This window comes from Prunus avium, chromosome 8 (genome assembly GCF_965620075.1).
Source record: "Prunus avium chromosome 8, drPruAviu1.hap1.1, whole genome shotgun sequence".
NCBI classification, from domain to species: domain Eukaryota; kingdom Viridiplantae; phylum Streptophyta; class Magnoliopsida; order Rosales; family Rosaceae; genus Prunus; species Prunus avium.
The window spans coordinates 39,956,097-39,972,828 of record NC_142291.1 but is presented as its reverse complement, the minus strand read 5'-3'; the positions used below and the strand labels follow the sequence as shown (position 1 = coordinate 39,972,828).

General features: G+C 37.8%; 4 protein-coding genes and 1 long non-coding RNA gene across 10 annotated transcripts; 3 read left to right on the top strand and 2 right to left on the bottom strand.

Moving 5' to 3' along the window:
* The first annotated feature begins 477 nt into the window (after window positions 1–477).
* ERS1 (ethylene response sensor 1) lies at window positions 478–4,025 on the top strand. Of its 4 annotated transcripts, none has more exons than XM_021949493.2 (7): window positions 478–618; window positions 730–830; window positions 1,279–2,208; window positions 2,414–2,782; window positions 2,870–3,136; window positions 3,316–3,443; window positions 3,634–4,025. In XM_021949493.2, exons 3-7 carry the CDS (start codon window positions 1,303–1,305, stop codon window positions 3,890–3,892), a joined length of 1,929 nt encoding a protein of 642 aa, XP_021805185.1. In that variant the 5' UTR covers window positions 478–618; window positions 730–830; window positions 1,279–1,302; the 3' UTR covers window positions 3,893–4,025. The 4 variants fall into 4 exon arrangements, with proteins under 4 accessions (XP_021805185.1, XP_021805183.1, XP_021805184.1 ...); XM_021949491.2 differs by having other exon boundaries at window positions 479–618; window positions 1,272–2,208; XM_021949492.2 differs by lacking the exon at window positions 478–618 and having other exon boundaries at window positions 625–830.
* A 233-nt stretch (window positions 4,026–4,258) lies between these two features.
* On the bottom strand, window positions 4,259–6,245 carry LOC110749391 (large ribosomal subunit protein eL19y). Its single transcript, XM_021949495.2, has 5 exons — window positions 6,079–6,245; window positions 5,388–5,510; window positions 4,871–5,184; window positions 4,625–4,689; window positions 4,259–4,540 (listed from the first exon to the last, which is right to left on the bottom strand). The coding sequence occupies exons 1-5, from the start codon at window positions 6,188–6,190 to the stop codon at window positions 4,516–4,518; spliced, it is 639 nt and encodes a 212-aa protein (XP_021805187.1). The 5' UTR covers window positions 6,191–6,245; the 3' UTR covers window positions 4,259–4,515.
* A 664-nt stretch (window positions 6,246–6,909) lies between these two features.
* LOC110749392 (Disease resistance-responsive (dirigent-like protein) family protein) lies at window positions 6,910–7,588 on the top strand. Its single transcript, XM_021949496.2, has one exon. The coding sequence runs from the start codon at window positions 6,945–6,947 to the stop codon at window positions 7,566–7,568; it is 624 nt and encodes a 207-aa protein (XP_021805188.1). The 5' UTR covers window positions 6,910–6,944; the 3' UTR covers window positions 7,569–7,588.
* Window positions 7,589–8,873: 1,285 nt separating this feature from the next.
* On the bottom strand, window positions 8,874–10,358 carry LOC110749394 (ethylene-responsive transcription factor ERF071). Its single transcript, XM_021949498.2, has 2 exons — window positions 9,921–10,358; window positions 8,874–9,837 (listed from the first exon to the last, which is right to left on the bottom strand). The coding sequence occupies exons 1-2, from the start codon at window positions 10,102–10,104 to the stop codon at window positions 9,062–9,064; spliced, it is 960 nt and encodes a 319-aa protein (XP_021805190.2). The 5' UTR covers window positions 10,105–10,358; the 3' UTR covers window positions 8,874–9,061.
* Window positions 10,359–11,201: 843 nt separating this feature from the next.
* On the top strand, window positions 11,202–14,809 carry LOC148292725 (uncharacterized). 3 transcript variants are annotated; one of them, XR_015826040.1, is made up of 7 exons: window positions 11,202–11,970; window positions 12,277–12,364; window positions 12,622–12,748; window positions 12,853–12,952; window positions 13,240–13,317; window positions 13,458–13,519; window positions 14,574–14,809. It is a non-coding gene; the product is annotated as an uncharacterized LOC148292725 (long non-coding RNA). The 3 variants fall into 3 exon arrangements; XR_015826038.1 differs by having other exon boundaries at window positions 12,622–12,952; XR_015826039.1 differs by lacking the exon at window positions 12,277–12,364 and having other exon boundaries at window positions 12,622–12,952.
* The last annotated feature ends 1,923 nt before the right edge of the window (window positions 14,810–16,732 follow it).

Sequence of the window (16,732 nt, the reverse complement as noted above, 5' to 3'; positions counted from 1 at the left end):
TACCATCTGCTTGTCTCTTCGGGACTGTGACCTTTCCAACCAACAGATCTTTATCACTTCTTTTTAATTTTATTTATTTATTTAATCAGTTCAAATTTCAATATGTGGATGTCCAGCCATACTTTAACAATTTTACTACATTATTAATAATAAAAAATTATGGACAAAATTTAATCAAGTTTCATGATTTGGAATTTGAATCCAAACACAACAATTAATTTAATTTACGGAAAGGGAAATTATAATTTAGATCCAAGAAAGTAAACTCAATGCTTTGATGAATTGACCTAACCTATATTTGTCGTAAAAAAATTAATTTGTATTTTAAAAGATTGGATTATGAGCATAAACCACACGTGCAGTGCGAGCTAGATGCCAATGTATCTTTTTGGTTTTTTTGTTTTGCTTATTTCGTTTAAGGAGGAAAAGAAAAAGAAAAGAAAAAAGAAAATCTAAGTTCCAAATGAGTCTTTCCCACTCGCAAGGGCAAGACACTCGTATAATCGTATTCCTGTATTATTGAATTGGTACGTGGCGTACTGAGAAAAAAAAAGAAATGGTGCGTGGCGTTGTTTGTCCGTGACGCTTTTTGGCTCTCTGAGTCTGCCTAATGTCTCGGTCTTTCTTCCTCCACTTTACTCATCCTACCCTCCCCTTTTTCTTCCTTTTATTTTTACTATTCATCTTCTTCTTCCTGACCATGAAAATTGAAACGCTTCTCTGTTTCAGAACCTCAGCTCCTACGTAATGGACGCCTCAGATCACTACTTCAAAGTTCTACAGTTGATCTCTCACCCTCACTTTGTCTTTGTCGTCACGCGTCAAGCTTGGTAATAATATAATTAGAATCTCTTTCTTTTTTGTATATGAACTGCGAACAGATTACTCTTATTATTGGCCTTGTTTGTTTGCATCTCTGAGACTAGAGTGAAAATCTCTTTCGCACCTTTAAGCATTGTCAAAGTCATTGCAAGATTAAAGATCATTGCAAAAAATTAGTTTCAAGCATGTTAATTTGTCTGGAATCTGGATTGAACAAATATAAGGAAAATAGAGAGGGATTATTAGTTCCTCAGCTTCTCTTTGTTTTGATAAGCATTGCTTCCAGGGAAGGAAAACTTAAACTATGGTGTTTGATGAAATGAAAATGCTATTTTTTCTTTTTATAACTAGAAGAAAAAAAAAAGGCAAGATTTCACCTGAAGGGTCATATGTCATTATATGTCAGTTTAGTTGACTCATTTCTTTTTGTTATTGTTTTTTCTGTGAAGTTCTCAGATTCATTAGAACAGCAGTTGGATAATGGATTCCTGTGATTGCATAGACGCACAATGGCCCCCTGATGAGCTTCTGGTGAAATATCAGTACATCTCTGATGTCTTTATTGCCCTCGCCTATTTCTCCATTCCCTTGGAGCTTATATATTTTGTGCAAAAATCCTCTTTCTTCCCATATAGATGGGTGCTGATGCAGTTTGGTGCTTTTATTGTTCTTTGTGGAGCAACCCATTTCATAAATGTCTGGACATTCTATATGCACTCCAAAACTGTTGCTGTGGTCATGACTGTTGCAAAGGTTTCCTGTGCTATTGTATCATGTGCTACTGCTTTAATGCTTGTTCATATTATTCCGGATTTACTAAGCGTCAAAACTCGGGAGCTGTTTCTCAAAAACAGGGCTGAAGAGCTTGACAGGGAGATGGGCCGTATGCTAACTCAGGAAGAAACAGGAAGGCATGTTAGAATGCTCACTCATGAAATTAGAAGCACATTGGACAGGCACACTATACTCAAAACCACTCTTGTTGAGCTGGGTAGGACTTTGGGCCTCCAGGAATGTGCTTTGTGGATGCCATCCAGAACTGGTATGAACCTACAGCTTTCTCATACTCTGAACTACCAAATACAAGTTGGCTCTACTGTGCCAATAAACCTTCCTATAGTCAATGAAGTCTTCACTAGTTCCCGAGCAATTCGTATACCATACACCTGCCCACTGGCCAGGATCAGACCACTTGTCGGGAGATATGTTCCACCTGAGGTTGTTGCTCTGCGGGTACCCCTATTAAATCTTTCGAATTTCCAAATCAATGACTGGCCTGATCTCTCTGCCAAAAGCTACGCAATCATGGTTCTTATTCTACCCACAGATAGCACCAGAAAGTGGCGAGACCATGAACTGGAACTGGTTGATGTTGTTGCAGATCAGGTGTCTTTTATTGTTCATTTGTTTTTCTTTTCATTGATCAGGCTAAAATAACTGATATATCACTTGTCTTCCTTCTGATTCCTACATGCATGCTAAAGGTTGTAACAAGAGTTTAGTTGTCCTCGGCCCTCTGCGAAGGTGGTCAAGAGTTGTAATGTTGGGTGGGCTAGGTCTTTTACAGTCATGAATTTAATATGTCATACAGGTAGCTGTTGCTCTTTCACATGCTGCTATTCTGGAAGAGTCCATGCGAGCCCGTGATCAGCTAATGGAGCAGAACATTGCTTTAGATTTAGCACGGAGAGAAGCAGAGATGGCAATCCATGCTCGCAACGATTTCCTTGCTGTCATGAACCATGAAATGAGGACACCAATGCATGCAATTATTGCACTGTCTTCTCTTCTGTTAGAGACGGAACTGATTTCAGAACAAAGAGTTATGATAGAGACAGTACTAAAGAGTAGCAACCTTTTGGAAACACTTATTAATGATGTTCTTGATCTTTCTAGACTTGAAGATGGCAGCCTAGAGTTAGACATTAGAAGGTTTAACCTCCATGGACTTTTCAGAGAGGTGCATTTTCTGGATTAGGGCTTCAATGTATACTTTCAAGTACTTTGGTTTTTGGTGAACTTACATGCTACCACTTTGAAACTGTAGGTAATCAATTTGATACAGCCCATCGCATCTGTGAAGAAGTTGTCTATGAGTTTGATTCTATCCCCAGATTTACCTGTTTGTGCTGTTGGAGATGAGAATCGGCTTATGCAAACTATTCTAAATGTTGCTGGTAATGCTGTGAAGTTTACAAAGGAGGGATATATTTCAATTGTAGCATCTGTGGCAAAACCGGAATCTTCAAGAGACTGGCGACCACCTGAGTTTTATCCAGCATCCACTGATGGCCACTTTTACCTGCGAGTTCAGGTCAATGACTGCATTTAATCTTTGTTTGGCTTATGTTAGTATTGCATTTTGTATGCTGAGGTTGGAGGTATCTCTTAGTATGTTGTATGTTATGGACAAGCGCAATTTTGATTGCAGTGTAGTCCTATAAACTTCAACAATCTTGTAAATGTGATCTAATGGTATTCCCGGTGTTGCAGGTTAAGGATTCTGGCTGTGGTATTCTCCCACAAGATATTCCTCATCTTTTCACCAAATTTTCTCAGCCCAGAAGTGGATCCAATCGAATAAGTGATGGTGCTGGACTTGGACTTGCCATTTGTAGACGGTAGAGTAAAAAAATTCTGACTTTTCACCATTTCCGTAGTGCAATTGAAAAAAGATATGAATCTGATATAAAAAAGTTATTGAAAAAGTTGATAATAATAATTGGAGTTATCAAGTAGGGTGGTGCTTTTGGTTCATTTCTTTGTATTCATTCAACTTGATCAACTTACTGTGTGAAATGACTGGATTAGGTTTGTAAACACCATGGGAGGTCACATCTGGATTGAGAGTGAGGGCATTGACAAAGGGAGCATTGTTGCATTCATTGTCAAGCTTGGGATATGCGACAATCCTTGTGATACAACAGCAGCACACCAAATGGCACCTCAACCATTACCACAACCACAACCAAATTATGGCAGTGGAGATCTCATTGCGCACAGACCAACCTTCAGCTTTAGGGATGGTTGTTACACCTCATCAAATCCACGCTATCAAAGAAGTGTTTGAAAGCCGATGGTCGTACATGTTTGACATTTTGGAACGTTGGGGATTTAGTATGTTCGTCGAGGTTGTAAAACATTCTGGATTTTTCCGTTTTCTTCTTTAATTTGAGCTCAATAGCCCGTAAGGTTGCCCATAATGCCATCAAATATCCGAGATAGACGCATTAATGGGATTCAATGATCCTTAACTTATTAATTATTGCTAAATCCTCCTCTAAAACAAATCAGGTAGCTGAATCTGTTTAATCATGAACGCAACCATATCCATCAATCCACTTATTCACAGCCCTCACAGGCCCTGGGTTGTGAGAGGCCTACAGCCTCGCTTACCCCTCGCAAAACAAATTGGAATGCATCGGACAACACCATGGAAATTAGAATACGAGCTTTTCATATGAAATCCCAAAACATAAGCAGGTCGATCGAGACCAAAACCGATCAATAGATAACAAAAGAAACTAAGCTTCATACAGAGTACAAGGATTTTGAAATCTCTTTTAACCAGGAAATAAAGTACTGAAGTCCAAAACAAAGAAACAAACTTGCTCGTCAAAACTAATCTACCCAAGTAACTTGAGACAAATGGATCATCACGAGTCATCAATCCATCAGTTCTCCTCATTGGACTCACTTCTTGGATTTCTTAGATCCCCTGCAAGTAGATGAGATTATTCAGTAAAATAAGCAAAACGATATCTATACATTATACGATCTCAAAGACGCATACTGTACTTACTGTGTCGGTTGAGATGGGGCAACAGCAGCTGGCTCAGCAGCTGGCGGTGCTCTCTCTCCAGGTCCCTGAACGCATTTTAGAATAATCAGAAATGTGGGTCTCAAAGAAATGTGAATAATTATAATCATCAGTTTTTGTGAGCCTCTTTTATTTTCAATACAGTTCTAGGAAGTTATATTATCAAATGTTTAAAAAAAGAATTTTAGCATCCCATCTCTTAATATATTATATAGGTTTTAACAATACCTGAGCCAAGCGTTCCTCCCTCCTAGCATGTTTCCTTTCCCTGCTAGCCTTGTTCTTTGCCCGCTTAGCCTCAAACTGATCAGACAGAGTCTTCTCTCTCGCCTTCTCAGCCTTTGACTTGTGGATGCTCTCCATAAGGACTCTTTTATTCTTGAAAACATTACCCTTAACCTTCATGTACATGTCATGGTACATGTGCTTGTCAATCTTCTTTGATTCCCTGTACTTGCGAAGCAAGCGCCTGAGCACACGCATCCTCCGCATCCACAGGATCTTGGTAGGAAGCCTTGCCTCCCTTGTACCCTTACGCTTACCTAAAAAATTAAGAAACCACACATTAAAATGTATGATCAACCAAACAACAAAGAAGCCATTCAAAAGAAGCCTTGCCTCCCTTGTATTGCTACAAGCAAACACTAGTATATACCAACAAATGGGAATCTATGTGACATGCCCATGAACTATAAGTATGATAAACAAAACAACAAAGCCCGCATCTCATATATAATCAACCTACCGTGTCCGGAGTGACGCCCCTTCCTCTTAGCCTCCTTCATGCGGCGTGCACGAGATCGAGAGTGGATCTTGGTTGGCTTCCTGATGATGAAACCATCCTTGACCAACTTCCTTATGTTTTGGCCTGCACTTGACAATCAAAGCCATCAATAAACAATACAAGAACACCCAAACATAACCGTCGAACTAATTTCATAAACATCTCATAAGGGCAAAATGCAAGCAAACCATGATTAAAGCATTGAATGTCACTGTAAAAAAAACTTCCAATTCATATCCTAAACTTGAAATACGTCAAATACAATTCCGACCACCAAATATTTTCAATAACTACGTACGATGCAACTTAGTACTAATTTGGAGAAAATACAAAGTTAACAATCAAGCCAAAGTTCGATATTGATGTCCGCAGCTCATAGAATTAAACAATTTTCTATATTAAATGTAAAACACATAAAACCATCACTCAAACCTAGCTCCGGTCAGCTGTCAGAATCCTAGAAACTTCAACTTGATACTCAAATCACATCCGTACAACATAACTGTATTTGCTTCATATGGTTTCACGATATATCAGCCGCCATACGGTGTATAAACTCAGGTTTAGACAAAGACAAAAGCAAACCAAACAGATGATATAGCATAGCATACAGATCAAAAGAAACAAATGAAAAGAAAGGAAGGAAGCGTACGAGAATTGGCCATGGAGATGTCGCTGACTTCATTGGGGTCGAGCCAGACCTTACCGCGACCACACTTGAGCACGCTCGCGGCGAGCCTCTTCTGGAGCTTGAGCGAAACCATGTCTTACCTCCTTTTGTTTTGGCAGCTGCTATGGCAGAGAGGCTGATTTGTGTGGAAGAGACGGTTTTATATATCACACAGGTTTGCGCTTTAGAGTTTAGACCTAGGGTTTCCAATCTGGGTGGGTGAGGTGGGCCTTATTTGCCGTCGGCCATTGTGTTCCTTTTGAACGGGCTTTGCTGCATTGTTTCAGTTGAGCTTAGTAGCTCGTAGTCCAGCCCAACAATACAGAAATTGGGTTAGGCTTAGCTCCTTTTTTTTTAGTTAGCTTATCCAAAGAAGTATTTATCTTTATCTTTATACATTTTGGTTGTGGTTGAGTTTATTTTCTCAATGAATGTGGGTTATGTCAGTTGACCATGACGCTCTACAAGGCGAAATGTGGGTGGCCGCCTCCATGATATATATATTTTTTTCAAGCTTAAGATACTTAATCTCTAATAAAGGTATTGATTGATACTCAAACCCCCACACAGTTCCATTTAGCATACTAAGAACCCACCTCAAGGCTCCACACACACAATTTTAAGTCAGCCAATGTGTCCGTTTCCTTATACATGAGTTCAATCCCCTTCCTTATACATTAGAATGGTTATAATATCATTTTGTAAATAAAAAGCAAATTAAGTTCTTTATGGGTGACCTCCATCCATTGACCGTATAAGTCATCACTTGTATGATTATTGATTTGGTTAAGAAGCTCCCAAATGCGAGTGGGATTAGTTGGCCTAAACAACAATAGAAAGTTTGTTAAATGGAAACATATATCCCAGCTCAAAGTGACCCATTGGTGGTGACGATGCTGGCCAGGATCATATTTTGCAGTGCAGTCCTGTTGGCAACCCTGGCAGTAATTCTGCTGGCTTTGTTTTCACCACTACCTAAAAGAAAGCCATCACCGCCATGGCTGGACCTCTCCTTGTACATCCAGCAACCACAAAGTCCTAATATTATTGAAATTGATGCAACAAGCTCCAATAATAATAATGATCATGTGGCACAATCTTCCCAATCAGAGGGCGGAGGAGCATTCATCTTCCACCGCATGCTCACAGAGGGACCCGAGAACACTTCTCGGTTGGTGGGAAAAGCGCAAGGGTTCATTATCCCAGTAGAGCACTTTGCAAACTCGGGTTTCAACATAATCTATCTCACCTTCCACACGCCTCAGTATTCGGGTAGCCTAAGCGTTGAGGCCAAGCATGTCTCCCCGAAAGACACCGAAGAGCTTACTGTGATGGGTGGAACGGGGTCGTTTGCTTTTGCAAGAGGACTTGCTGTTTTTGCTCAGAGTATCCATGGTGATGCCGCTTATCATGTAAAGTTGCAGCTTAGATTTCCTAATAATCAGTCTCGGACGACCACAATTCCGGGATGATCGTGATGCACTGGTTTTGTTCTGTAATATGTTACTTAATTGATAATAATTCTTTGTTATTAAAAATACAAGTAATGAATTTACATGTTCCTTCCATTTGCATGTATTTTCAGCAACATAAGAAAAATTCATTGATTGGTTGGGGAGCCCAGTCCTCATCAAATTGTGATAGCCCAATCCAGAGTTTAAAATCCTAACCTATCCTCTAAGAGCATCTCCAACCGATATGTCAAAAGTGCCACATAGACATTTAACAGCTAGAAATAACATCTCACACACTCCAACCGATGTGTCAAAGCTGATGTGGAATGAAGGCTGAAGATTGAGATGTTATTTTTGACATCCCAAAAGCAAGATGTCAAATGAATATTTTATTATTTTTTCTTTTCTATTCTTTTTAATTAAAAATAAATCAACACTAAAATGTAATAAAATAATAATTTAATTTGACATATCGGGTAGAGTGTAAAGCTGTGTAAGATGTCAAATTGCCACATCAGCCATCAAATTTAAATTTGATGTTTGGTATTTGACATCTCTCTTGGAGATGCTCTAAGGGGAGCTTCTATAATGAGGAGGTTGAGTGAGGAGTTTATTTGAGGAGCCCCATCTCACCATCAAAAGGGGTGTGGACCCCCCAATGCACCCCCCATGTGCTTTGTTTTTAGTTGTTAATGGTGAGATTTCACCTCCTCAAATAAGCTCCTCACTCAACCTCCTCATTCTAGCCTCTCCAATCCTCTAAGGTGGAAGAAGGCTAGGCCCAATGCTGAAAAAGGAAAGGCTCAGTCAACCCATCACGTGTTCGTCGACCCTGAAATAGTAAGTGTAGTACAAGAAAACATAACAAGTACAAGTTTTTGAGTGAGGAGGCAGAATATCTGTAGGCGCCCACCGGCCACACCCCAGTCGCTGTATTGGTCATAGCTTAGGAAATATCGAAACTGGAAATTGGAAACCAGCAGCGCCGCCGGGTTTGGAAACCGGCTGCGAAGCTTGCATTCACCTAACCTAGCCCACACCACGTTGCTTTCTCTCTCCTTTCACAATAAAAAGGAAAAAAATAATACCATATTTCATCTTCTCTTTTTTCTTTTGGTTCAAACAAGTAAGTTAGGGATTAGGATTTGCATGAACTTCTTCGTTTTTTTTTAATGTTTTCTTTTGATAAATTTAAAAAAATTATTATATTTTAATTAGGATAAAATCGCACTCCCGAAATGAAAGTGCACCATGAACGACCGGGACCCTGCCTGTTATCCTAGAACTTAGAACAATAAAAAAAAGATAGATAACAAACGAGGATGACAACAATAAACAAATTGAAACATTTTGTCCAGAGTTACATTTGGATTTGGGTACAAAAACATAAATAAATAAATAAATAAGCAGGTTTTATAACTAAGGCACAATGAAACAACGCCTCTAATCGTAATTAATCAGCAACAGTCAAAATACCCCAACCAAATGACCAAATTTACAACAACATCAATTTACAGAGCAGAAACGTCGTCGTCATCGAAGCTCCAGAGATCACCAACCATGCCTTCCTGAGCTGGAGGATTCTGGGTAGCTGTGGACTGCCCGTCCAGATAGGGAATCTGATAGAATTTCATCATGTTCTCGTACGCCATCAGCTCCTCAGAAAGCTTTTGCACTTCGTTATCTTCCATGATTGCAATCGCATCCTTATTCAATATCCCTTCTTTCGTTTCCTCTACCTCTTTCACCTCAGCTTCACCATTCTGATTGCAACCCAGTAGCCCTGCCGTCGAAGAGTAAGCGCCATCTGAACCAGACCCGGAGTTTTCTTCCCCCGAAATAACAATTGGGTCAGTGTTCACAAGATTCATGGAACTCAACCCCTTGGAATTGGAATTTGAATTGGAATTGGAGGAAATTGTTGCAATCTGGTTTAGATCATAGCCAAATCCCAAATCAAAGCTTTTTGGCATATGACTATTACTCAAATTCTCGCTACTGGGTTGAAACAGAGGAAGAGGATTGGGGTTTCTCAGATAGGTTTGGGTGCGAATGTCGTCGTCTTCGTTAGGGAAATTGACCTTGGCTTTCTTACCGCGGATTATGCGAGCCTCCCTATCGTAAGCTCTGGCTGCCTCTTCAGGGGTGTTGAAGGTACCAAGCCAAACTCGAACCCCTTTTCTGGGATCACGAATCTCCGCGGCCCATTTGCCCCACGGACGCTGCCTGATGCCTCGGTAGAGGTTCTTCCTCGCCCTCTTGGGGGGCTTCTCTTCTTGCCTGTTACCTGTTTGTAAAAATGCCAGGCTCAGAACCCAGAAGGATTTAGCCTCACAGAAAAATAAGATAGGGGTAGAGAGTAGAGCGTACCTGAAGTGGGTTGGGTTCTTTTGCGTGGGGATGAGTCGGTACGAGTGAGTGGGCTGGGATTGGAGTCGAAGAAATTGTCGGGATTGAGCCTAGCGAAGGGAGAATTGGGCCATATGTCGGAGGCGGTAACACGAAGGCCACGGTTGCGAGGGATGAGATCAGCGAGTATAGCACCGCCACACATTCCTGGGCTTGAAGAAACTTATGTGTATGTATGAATGATGAGACTCAGAGACAAATTTAGAAGACGTGAAGAAAACTGAGAACGGGTTTTAGGAGGATGGGTAAATGAGTAAGAAATGAATAGAGATGAGGGAGAAGGGAGGGGGTTTTGTACTGAGAGAGAGAGAGAATTGGCACTCCACTGCTATATATATGTCTTCATCTGGAACCTTCCTCTGATTTACCTACCCCATTTTATTAAGATCTTAGCATAATCTTTAATGTTATCGGGCCTTGCGTGGCTGGCAAGCCTATCAGCACACAACTCTCGTTGAGTCTCTGCTATTTGTAACGCGTACACTTTGAAAAAAGCTGTGACTTTGAAAAAAGCTTTTTTAATAAAAGGAGAGGGGACAGATTCTAATTTATCATGAGAAATCTGCATTTGTAGTTGTAGGTAACTTAAGTAGTTAAATGCATTTTTCCTGCACTCGAGATCTTAAGTTCAATATTCTTTTTTCATTCGTATAAAAGACAAATTATATTGAGTAATTTTTCTTTGGTGACCCTTACCTTATATGTTTATTTAATGCATCCGTGTAAAAAGTAATTTAATAATTTTAATAAACCGAACAAAGGAAATATTTATTTATTTATTGTATATAAATGAACCTTTTGTGAAACCCACCACAAAAAAGGTAAGAGCGCACATCATACTTGAGTAACATGTTGCAAGTGGAAGAACAATTCCAAACCAGATGGTAGTATACCAGTATTGTTGGGTAACAATGTCGAACGGTTTTACATTTGTTTACTCCTAACCTAAACAAGTTTGCTTGACTCCAACACCCCAGTGCTGCTGACCCTGCAAGTTGGTAGATAATTAACGTAAGCGAGATGATCATGCGATGAGCGATGCAAAGCTAAACTTGTTTACAAACCGCTAATTAAGCCCATGGTGTGTGAATGTGTGTGTGTGTGTGTAACATCATAACATGCTGGTTGACAAACAAGGGAAGACTTCAAAGCCGGGTGTTGTGTTTACTTTGAATTGAAATGTAAAAGAAAACTAGGTAGCCAGCTGACGACTAGTTGTCAATTTTGTAATATCTTAATCGCCGCGGCTCAGGTGGGAACTCCTTTTTGCGAACCCCTATTTGCTGCTTCATCTCAGCCATCAAAGTAATCTCAACGGCTGGAAAGAAAAAGAGAGCTTACAATAGAAATGGGTACGCTGCAATTCCCCTTAAGGCACGTATCCTGGCACGCCTTTTCAAATCCCGCCTTTTTCCATCCAATCGCGCCTATTTTTTTCGGACTCCCTCTTTTTCCTCTCAGACAAATTCTCCTCTCTCTCTCACCTGTTTATTCTCTCTGTGAGTGGCGATTAGGTTAGGGTTGATAACAGTTACTGTTCACGTTTTTCCCATCTCCTTCACCTCCTCCACGCACATAGTACCCATACACCGACATCGCCTCCCTCAGACATCTATGAATCCCAAGAAAATCTTTAAGTTTTTAGAATTCTAACCTTCAAATATATTTCATAAAATCCTAATTTTAATTTTTTGTGTTCATTCTCTCTCACGACTGCCTTCCTTGCCCGCCAGTGTAGGAGGTAAAGTGAGGGGCCTTGGCTCTGTCTTGGGCCTGTTTCCCTGTTACTTGGATCTGTTACTCTATTTTGCTGTTTCAGTGAGCTTTTGTTGTTGTTTGGGATCGTAAGATGTTTTTCCGTAGACTAGTTTTGGCCTCGACGGCTCTCTTTCTCGCCGGCGCTCTCTTTCTTGATGTCTCTCTCTCTCTCTCTCTCTCTCTCTCTCTCTCTGGTTCGCTCGGTCTCGCGCTCTCTCTCCATGGGAGCCTCCCTTCCTCCATGGATCCATAGGTAACAACTGTCCTTCCTTCTCTTATTATTATTTTCTATGTTTTTTGAAAATTCAATTTCTATGCCCCTAATTTGATTTAGGGTTAAAATGTTTGGGTATTTAATTGTAAATTATCTGTGAAAATCATTATTTTTTTGTATATATTTTCGGTATTTAATTGTATAATTATCTGTAAATTATGACTGTCAAATTCCCTTGAAGTTCCATTTTTTTGATCAAATTAGGCACTTTTCAGTTCAGTTGTTGGTTTTTTAATGCGAACCTACACTGAGTTTTACCCGTGCAATTTCATCATTCACATTTAGGAAACACTGACTGTCTCTCCATCTCTCTCTCGCCGGCTCTCTCTTTCGACTGGTCTCTCTCGCCGTCAAACCTTCTTCTATTCCATAGGTAACAAATGTCCTTCGTCCTCCTAGAATTATTTCTATAATTTTTGAAAAATCAATTTATATATCCCTAATTTGATTTAGGGTTAAAATATTTGTGTATTTAATTGTAAATTATATGCGAAATCATTATCTTTTTCTATATATTTTCGATTTACATAGAAATATTAGTGATTATATGTGGATATGCGTTTGTTCCTCAATTGTTTATGAGATTCTAAATCAGATGTCCTGTTGTTTGTGATTTGTTGTTGTAACAAGAGATGAGAATCAGATCTCTTGGTGTTTGTGATGACTTTACCTTCCAACTTCCTACCAACTGTATTATGTTAATGGAAATTACAGAAACCCATTTGATTGAAACTTGGCAACAAAGAGAATGCTCTGTGTAAGTTTCTGAACCAATATTTCTTTTTTGCTTTTTCTCCGTTTCCTTTGTATCTGCCAGGAAATGCATTTAATTATTCACTATCGATGTGACTTGGGCAACAGATGAGATGAATAAGGGCATTTTGTTGATATGGGGCAGTATTATGAGATAAATATGCAATATTTTGCTGATAATTCAAAGCTTAAGAAACATGGCTGTAAGGTGAGAAAACACTATCTCTAACTTAGCACAAAAGTATTGGCAAAATGTGAATTATGCCATTTTTACGTTTTGTTTCTCCATCAATTTGATGACTTTGTATCTGTATTCAGTTTTAAGTTTTAACAGGTTTGACCACCTAAGCTGTCTCCACCACCACCATATCCCTTTAGTTTTCTAATTGTTAATTCAGTTTGTTATGTAATTTTGATATATTGTTCATGTTTGGATAGTGTTTGAGTTTTTCTATTTCTAGTTTAAGCCTCAATCTAAAACTGTGATGTGTACAGGTTTTCTGTTTTCTTAAAAAAATAGAACAGAGACTTTGGCACATCTTTTCTCAAATCGGCTGATTCCTTTGCTGCAATGTATGTCCCTCTCCTTATTGATTGTTTTTTCATAAATTTTATGCTAATTTTTTTGGGTACATGTATGTTTGTGGATACTGGTGATTTTGGATATAAGGTTAACAGTTGATCCTACGTTTCTTTTATTTGTATTGTCACAGAGGTCAAGGCCCTCCTACTGCAAACTCTCCTTCTTTTGGTCCTTCACTTTGAGCTCAAAATGGTTAGCGTGCTCCATTATAGCCTTTAGTACAGTTGGAGTTGGATTAATAAATCTAATGGTTTCTGATGCACTATTGATGGGTTACTGATACAATATTGACAAATTATGCACGTGTTATTACTGATAAAATAGACTAGAGTGATAATCTATTCACCTGTTGTTGACAAATTATTGATGGCTTCTTGGCATTCATAAGTATCCTAAAAGGTAGCTTCAACTATGATGTGTGAAAATAAAATTTTAACTTTGGGAAATTTGAAGTAATAATTGGAGGAAGAGTTGTTGTAAGGGAGAGTAATGGTGGTCAACATAGTAGTATTGGTAGTATAGAAATAAACTTGACTTTGAGAAATTATTTGAAATTTATATGTCAAAATTATATTTTAAGGCTTAAAAGATGAAGGAAATGTGATTAGAAGTTTGTAGGATTTTTTGGTGAATGTGTCTAATTTTGTATGAATTTATTATGATTTTTGGAAGTTAAAGCATTGGAAAATACTAATAAATTAAAGAGAATGACACATGGCAGCGTCAGATTGGTGCATCATCAGAGTTTTTGACATGTGTCAGTATCATGTAGCAATACGTGTCATCACAGGTTCAATTTTGTATCTTAAACTTCAAAAATTCACACAAAAAAATGATGAAAAATCAGAAAAATGCACCAAAAATTTATAGAAACTTATTGATATCTGCCAATGATAACGAGAGCAGTACTGATAGCACCTCCCTTCCAGTTCCTTTACTAGTAAGGGAAGCCATCACCATGGCACATTATCTTCGACTATGATGTGTGAAAATAAAATTTTGAAGTTGGGAAATTTGAAGTAATAATTGGAGAAAGAGTTGTTGTAAGGGAGAGTAATGATGTTCAACATAGTATTATTGTTAGTATAGAACTTTCAGAAATTATTTGAATTTTTTATATTTAAAAATTATATTTTCAACTTAAAAGATAACAAAATGCCACAAGGAATTCATAGGATTTTAACGATTTGACTTTATTGTTTATACATATTGTGTCGTTGTTGTAGCTCATCATCTTTTGAAACAGATGTGGCTGCTTCAGTTGCTGAGAATATGCACCCTACGTAGAAGACGCAGAATAGTGAACGTATTACTTTGATTTACTGCACGGACCCTGCATTTGAGTAGTTATCGTTACATTTTCACATGATTGTTGAGTTTTAATCAATCGTTTGTGAGACTTTTTTTTTTGGGTCTGAATCGTTTGTGAGACTTATGTATGTTCATATCTGATACTGAAGGTTAATCTAAAATTGACATAAACTAGCCTGTACTTGTGTTGAAGCCATAGTGAATCCATTGGGAAACAAATAAACACACTCAAACATGCTCCAAAGTAATTTGAGAAGCTGAAACCATTTTTTGAAGTCGAACGCAGTCAATAGAGTATCAACCGGCATTCTGCTGTGTCAGTCAGTTGTTCCATTATGCTTCATTAAGCTCCAATCTTGGTTATGAAAATTTGGATCTAACAGTTGATGTACATGTGGTGGAGGATTTGCCTCCATTTTTAAGCTTGTAGAAAAAAACGAAAATGCATTTCTAATAGTGTAATACGATGCTCAAAAAATGGAGACACCCAAAGCGGATGGAGACATTCATTCCGTGCTAAGTTGGGAATTCACACCTAAAGCAATAGTTGGGAATCACGCTGTGCTCCATATTAAACAATGTGCTCTCACAAGTTGTTTTCATGCTACAAAACCCTTATCTTGCATTCATGCATGTGTTCTTGGTTCATGGAAAAACTTGGATGCAACAACCATTATGTTCATAGATAATTTTTTTTTTTTAAAACACAGAAAATTCCTATGAACATCTTGTGATATTCTCTTCTCCTTAAAGCTCCAAAATGCTAATTCTAAATTATAAAAATACAAATCAATAATAAGAACTCAACTTTGTTCATAGATATAAATCAAAACATTCTTTCACATACACTCTTGTTTCTTTGATCAAATGATTCTCATTCATTTAAATATATGAAATCATAATTTTAGATCTCCATCGAATGTTGTGTCATAAGAAATTTGTAGCAATTTTTAGTATATTTTTCTGATTTTTATATAATTTTTTAAGAATTGTTTAAGATAAAACACAATAAATTACAAAAACATGACACGTGTTATCATCTTATAAGGCCACACATGAGAAATACTCACAGGGTGCTCTAAAATTCATAATAAAAAATTAAAAATCATAAAAATACACCGAAAATTCATATATTCTCTTCTCCTTAAAGCTCCAAAATTCTAATTTTGAATTATAAAAATACAAGCACAATGATAAAAACTCAACTTTGTTCACAGACAAATCAAAACATTCTATCACATACACTCTTTTTATATGATTTAACTTCTAAAATTCACAATAAATAAATTAAAAATTAGAAAATTACAACAAACATTCAGAATATTATTTAATACCCATCCCAAGTTATTATGTTTTGATAGCATAAAAACACACACATATATATAGCATGAAAAGTTTGTCATATGAAAACGCTTTCCATAATACTCTTTACCCACAAACTCTAACCCTAAACCCCAAACCCTAACCCCTAACCACTAAACTCTACCATTTTAAATCAATTTTAAAGTAAAAAGAAATAGTTAATTGCATGAGATGCCAGGTGGCGGCGTCCCTTGCTGACACGTGGAAGTGGATGAGATGTTGGGATCACCTTTTGCTGACACATGTCATATTTGTTATATTTTAATCATATTTTGTTGTAAAATTGTTTAAAATATAAAAATAAATGAAAAAAATACAAAAAATATACATACATATTTCTCAGCACCAATACTTGTATCCCAAGTCCAAAAAGTGGTTTACAATTGTTTTAAAATTAAAATTTGGGGGTCATCCCTAAATGTGAATGATGCAAATAAAAACATAACTACATTTTGTAAACCCTAAGCTATTGTTTGTTTGATCACATAAGGATCAGATCAAAATTTGAATGCACTGGCGAAATTTGACGTACGTGCTCGAAGAAAATGTCATACCAATCCCGACATTATATTTTGGGAATTTTTTGAATTATAAACGATTTTTAAATCAATTTTGAAGTAAAAAGAAATAGTTAATTGGATGAGATGCCAGGTGGCGGTTTACCTTGCCGACACATGGAAATGGATGGGATGCTAGGCTCTCCTTGTGCTGACATGTGTTACGTTTGTTATA

What these genes read in the sequence shown, in the direction of transcription:
- ERS1 (XM_021949493.2), top strand. Translation starts at nt 1,303, where the DNA reads ATGGATTCCTGTGATTGCATAGACGCACAATGGCCCCCTGATGAGCTT. An exon ending in TCCATGGACTTTTCAGAGAG is followed by an intron (nt 2,783 to 2,869) that starts GTGCATTTTCTG and finishes TTGAAACTGTAG; the next exon opens with GTAATCAATTTGATACAGCC. An exon ending in GGACTTGCCATTTGTAGACG is followed by an intron (nt 3,444 to 3,633) that starts GTAGAGTAAAAA and finishes TGACTGGATTAG; the next exon opens with GTTTGTAAACACCATGGGAG.
- LOC110749391 (XM_021949495.2), bottom strand. Translation starts at nt 6,190, where the DNA reads ATGGTTTCGCTCAAGCTCCAGAAGAGGCTCGCCGCGAGCGTGCTCAAG. An exon ending in GGGGCGTCACTCCGGACACG is followed by an intron (nt 5,185 to 5,387) that starts GTAGGTTGATTA and finishes TTAATTTTTTAG; the next exon opens with GTAAGCGTAAGGGTACAAGG. An exon ending in GCCCCATCTCAACCGACACA is followed by an intron (nt 4,541 to 4,624) that starts GTAAGTACAGTA and finishes ATCTACTTGCAG; the next exon opens with GGGATCTAAGAAATCCAAGA.
- LOC110749392 (XM_021949496.2), top strand. Translation starts at nt 6,945, where the DNA reads ATGGAAACATATATCCCAGCTCAAAGTGACCCATTGGTGGTGACGATG.
- LOC110749394 (XM_021949498.2), bottom strand. Translation starts at nt 10,104, where the DNA reads ATGTGTGGCGGTGCTATACTCGCTGATCTCATCCCTCGCAACCGTGGC. An exon ending in AAGAACCCAACCCACTTCAG is followed by an intron (nt 9,838 to 9,920) that starts GTACGCTCTACT and finishes TTTTACAAACAG; the next exon opens with GTAACAGGCAAGAAGAGAAG.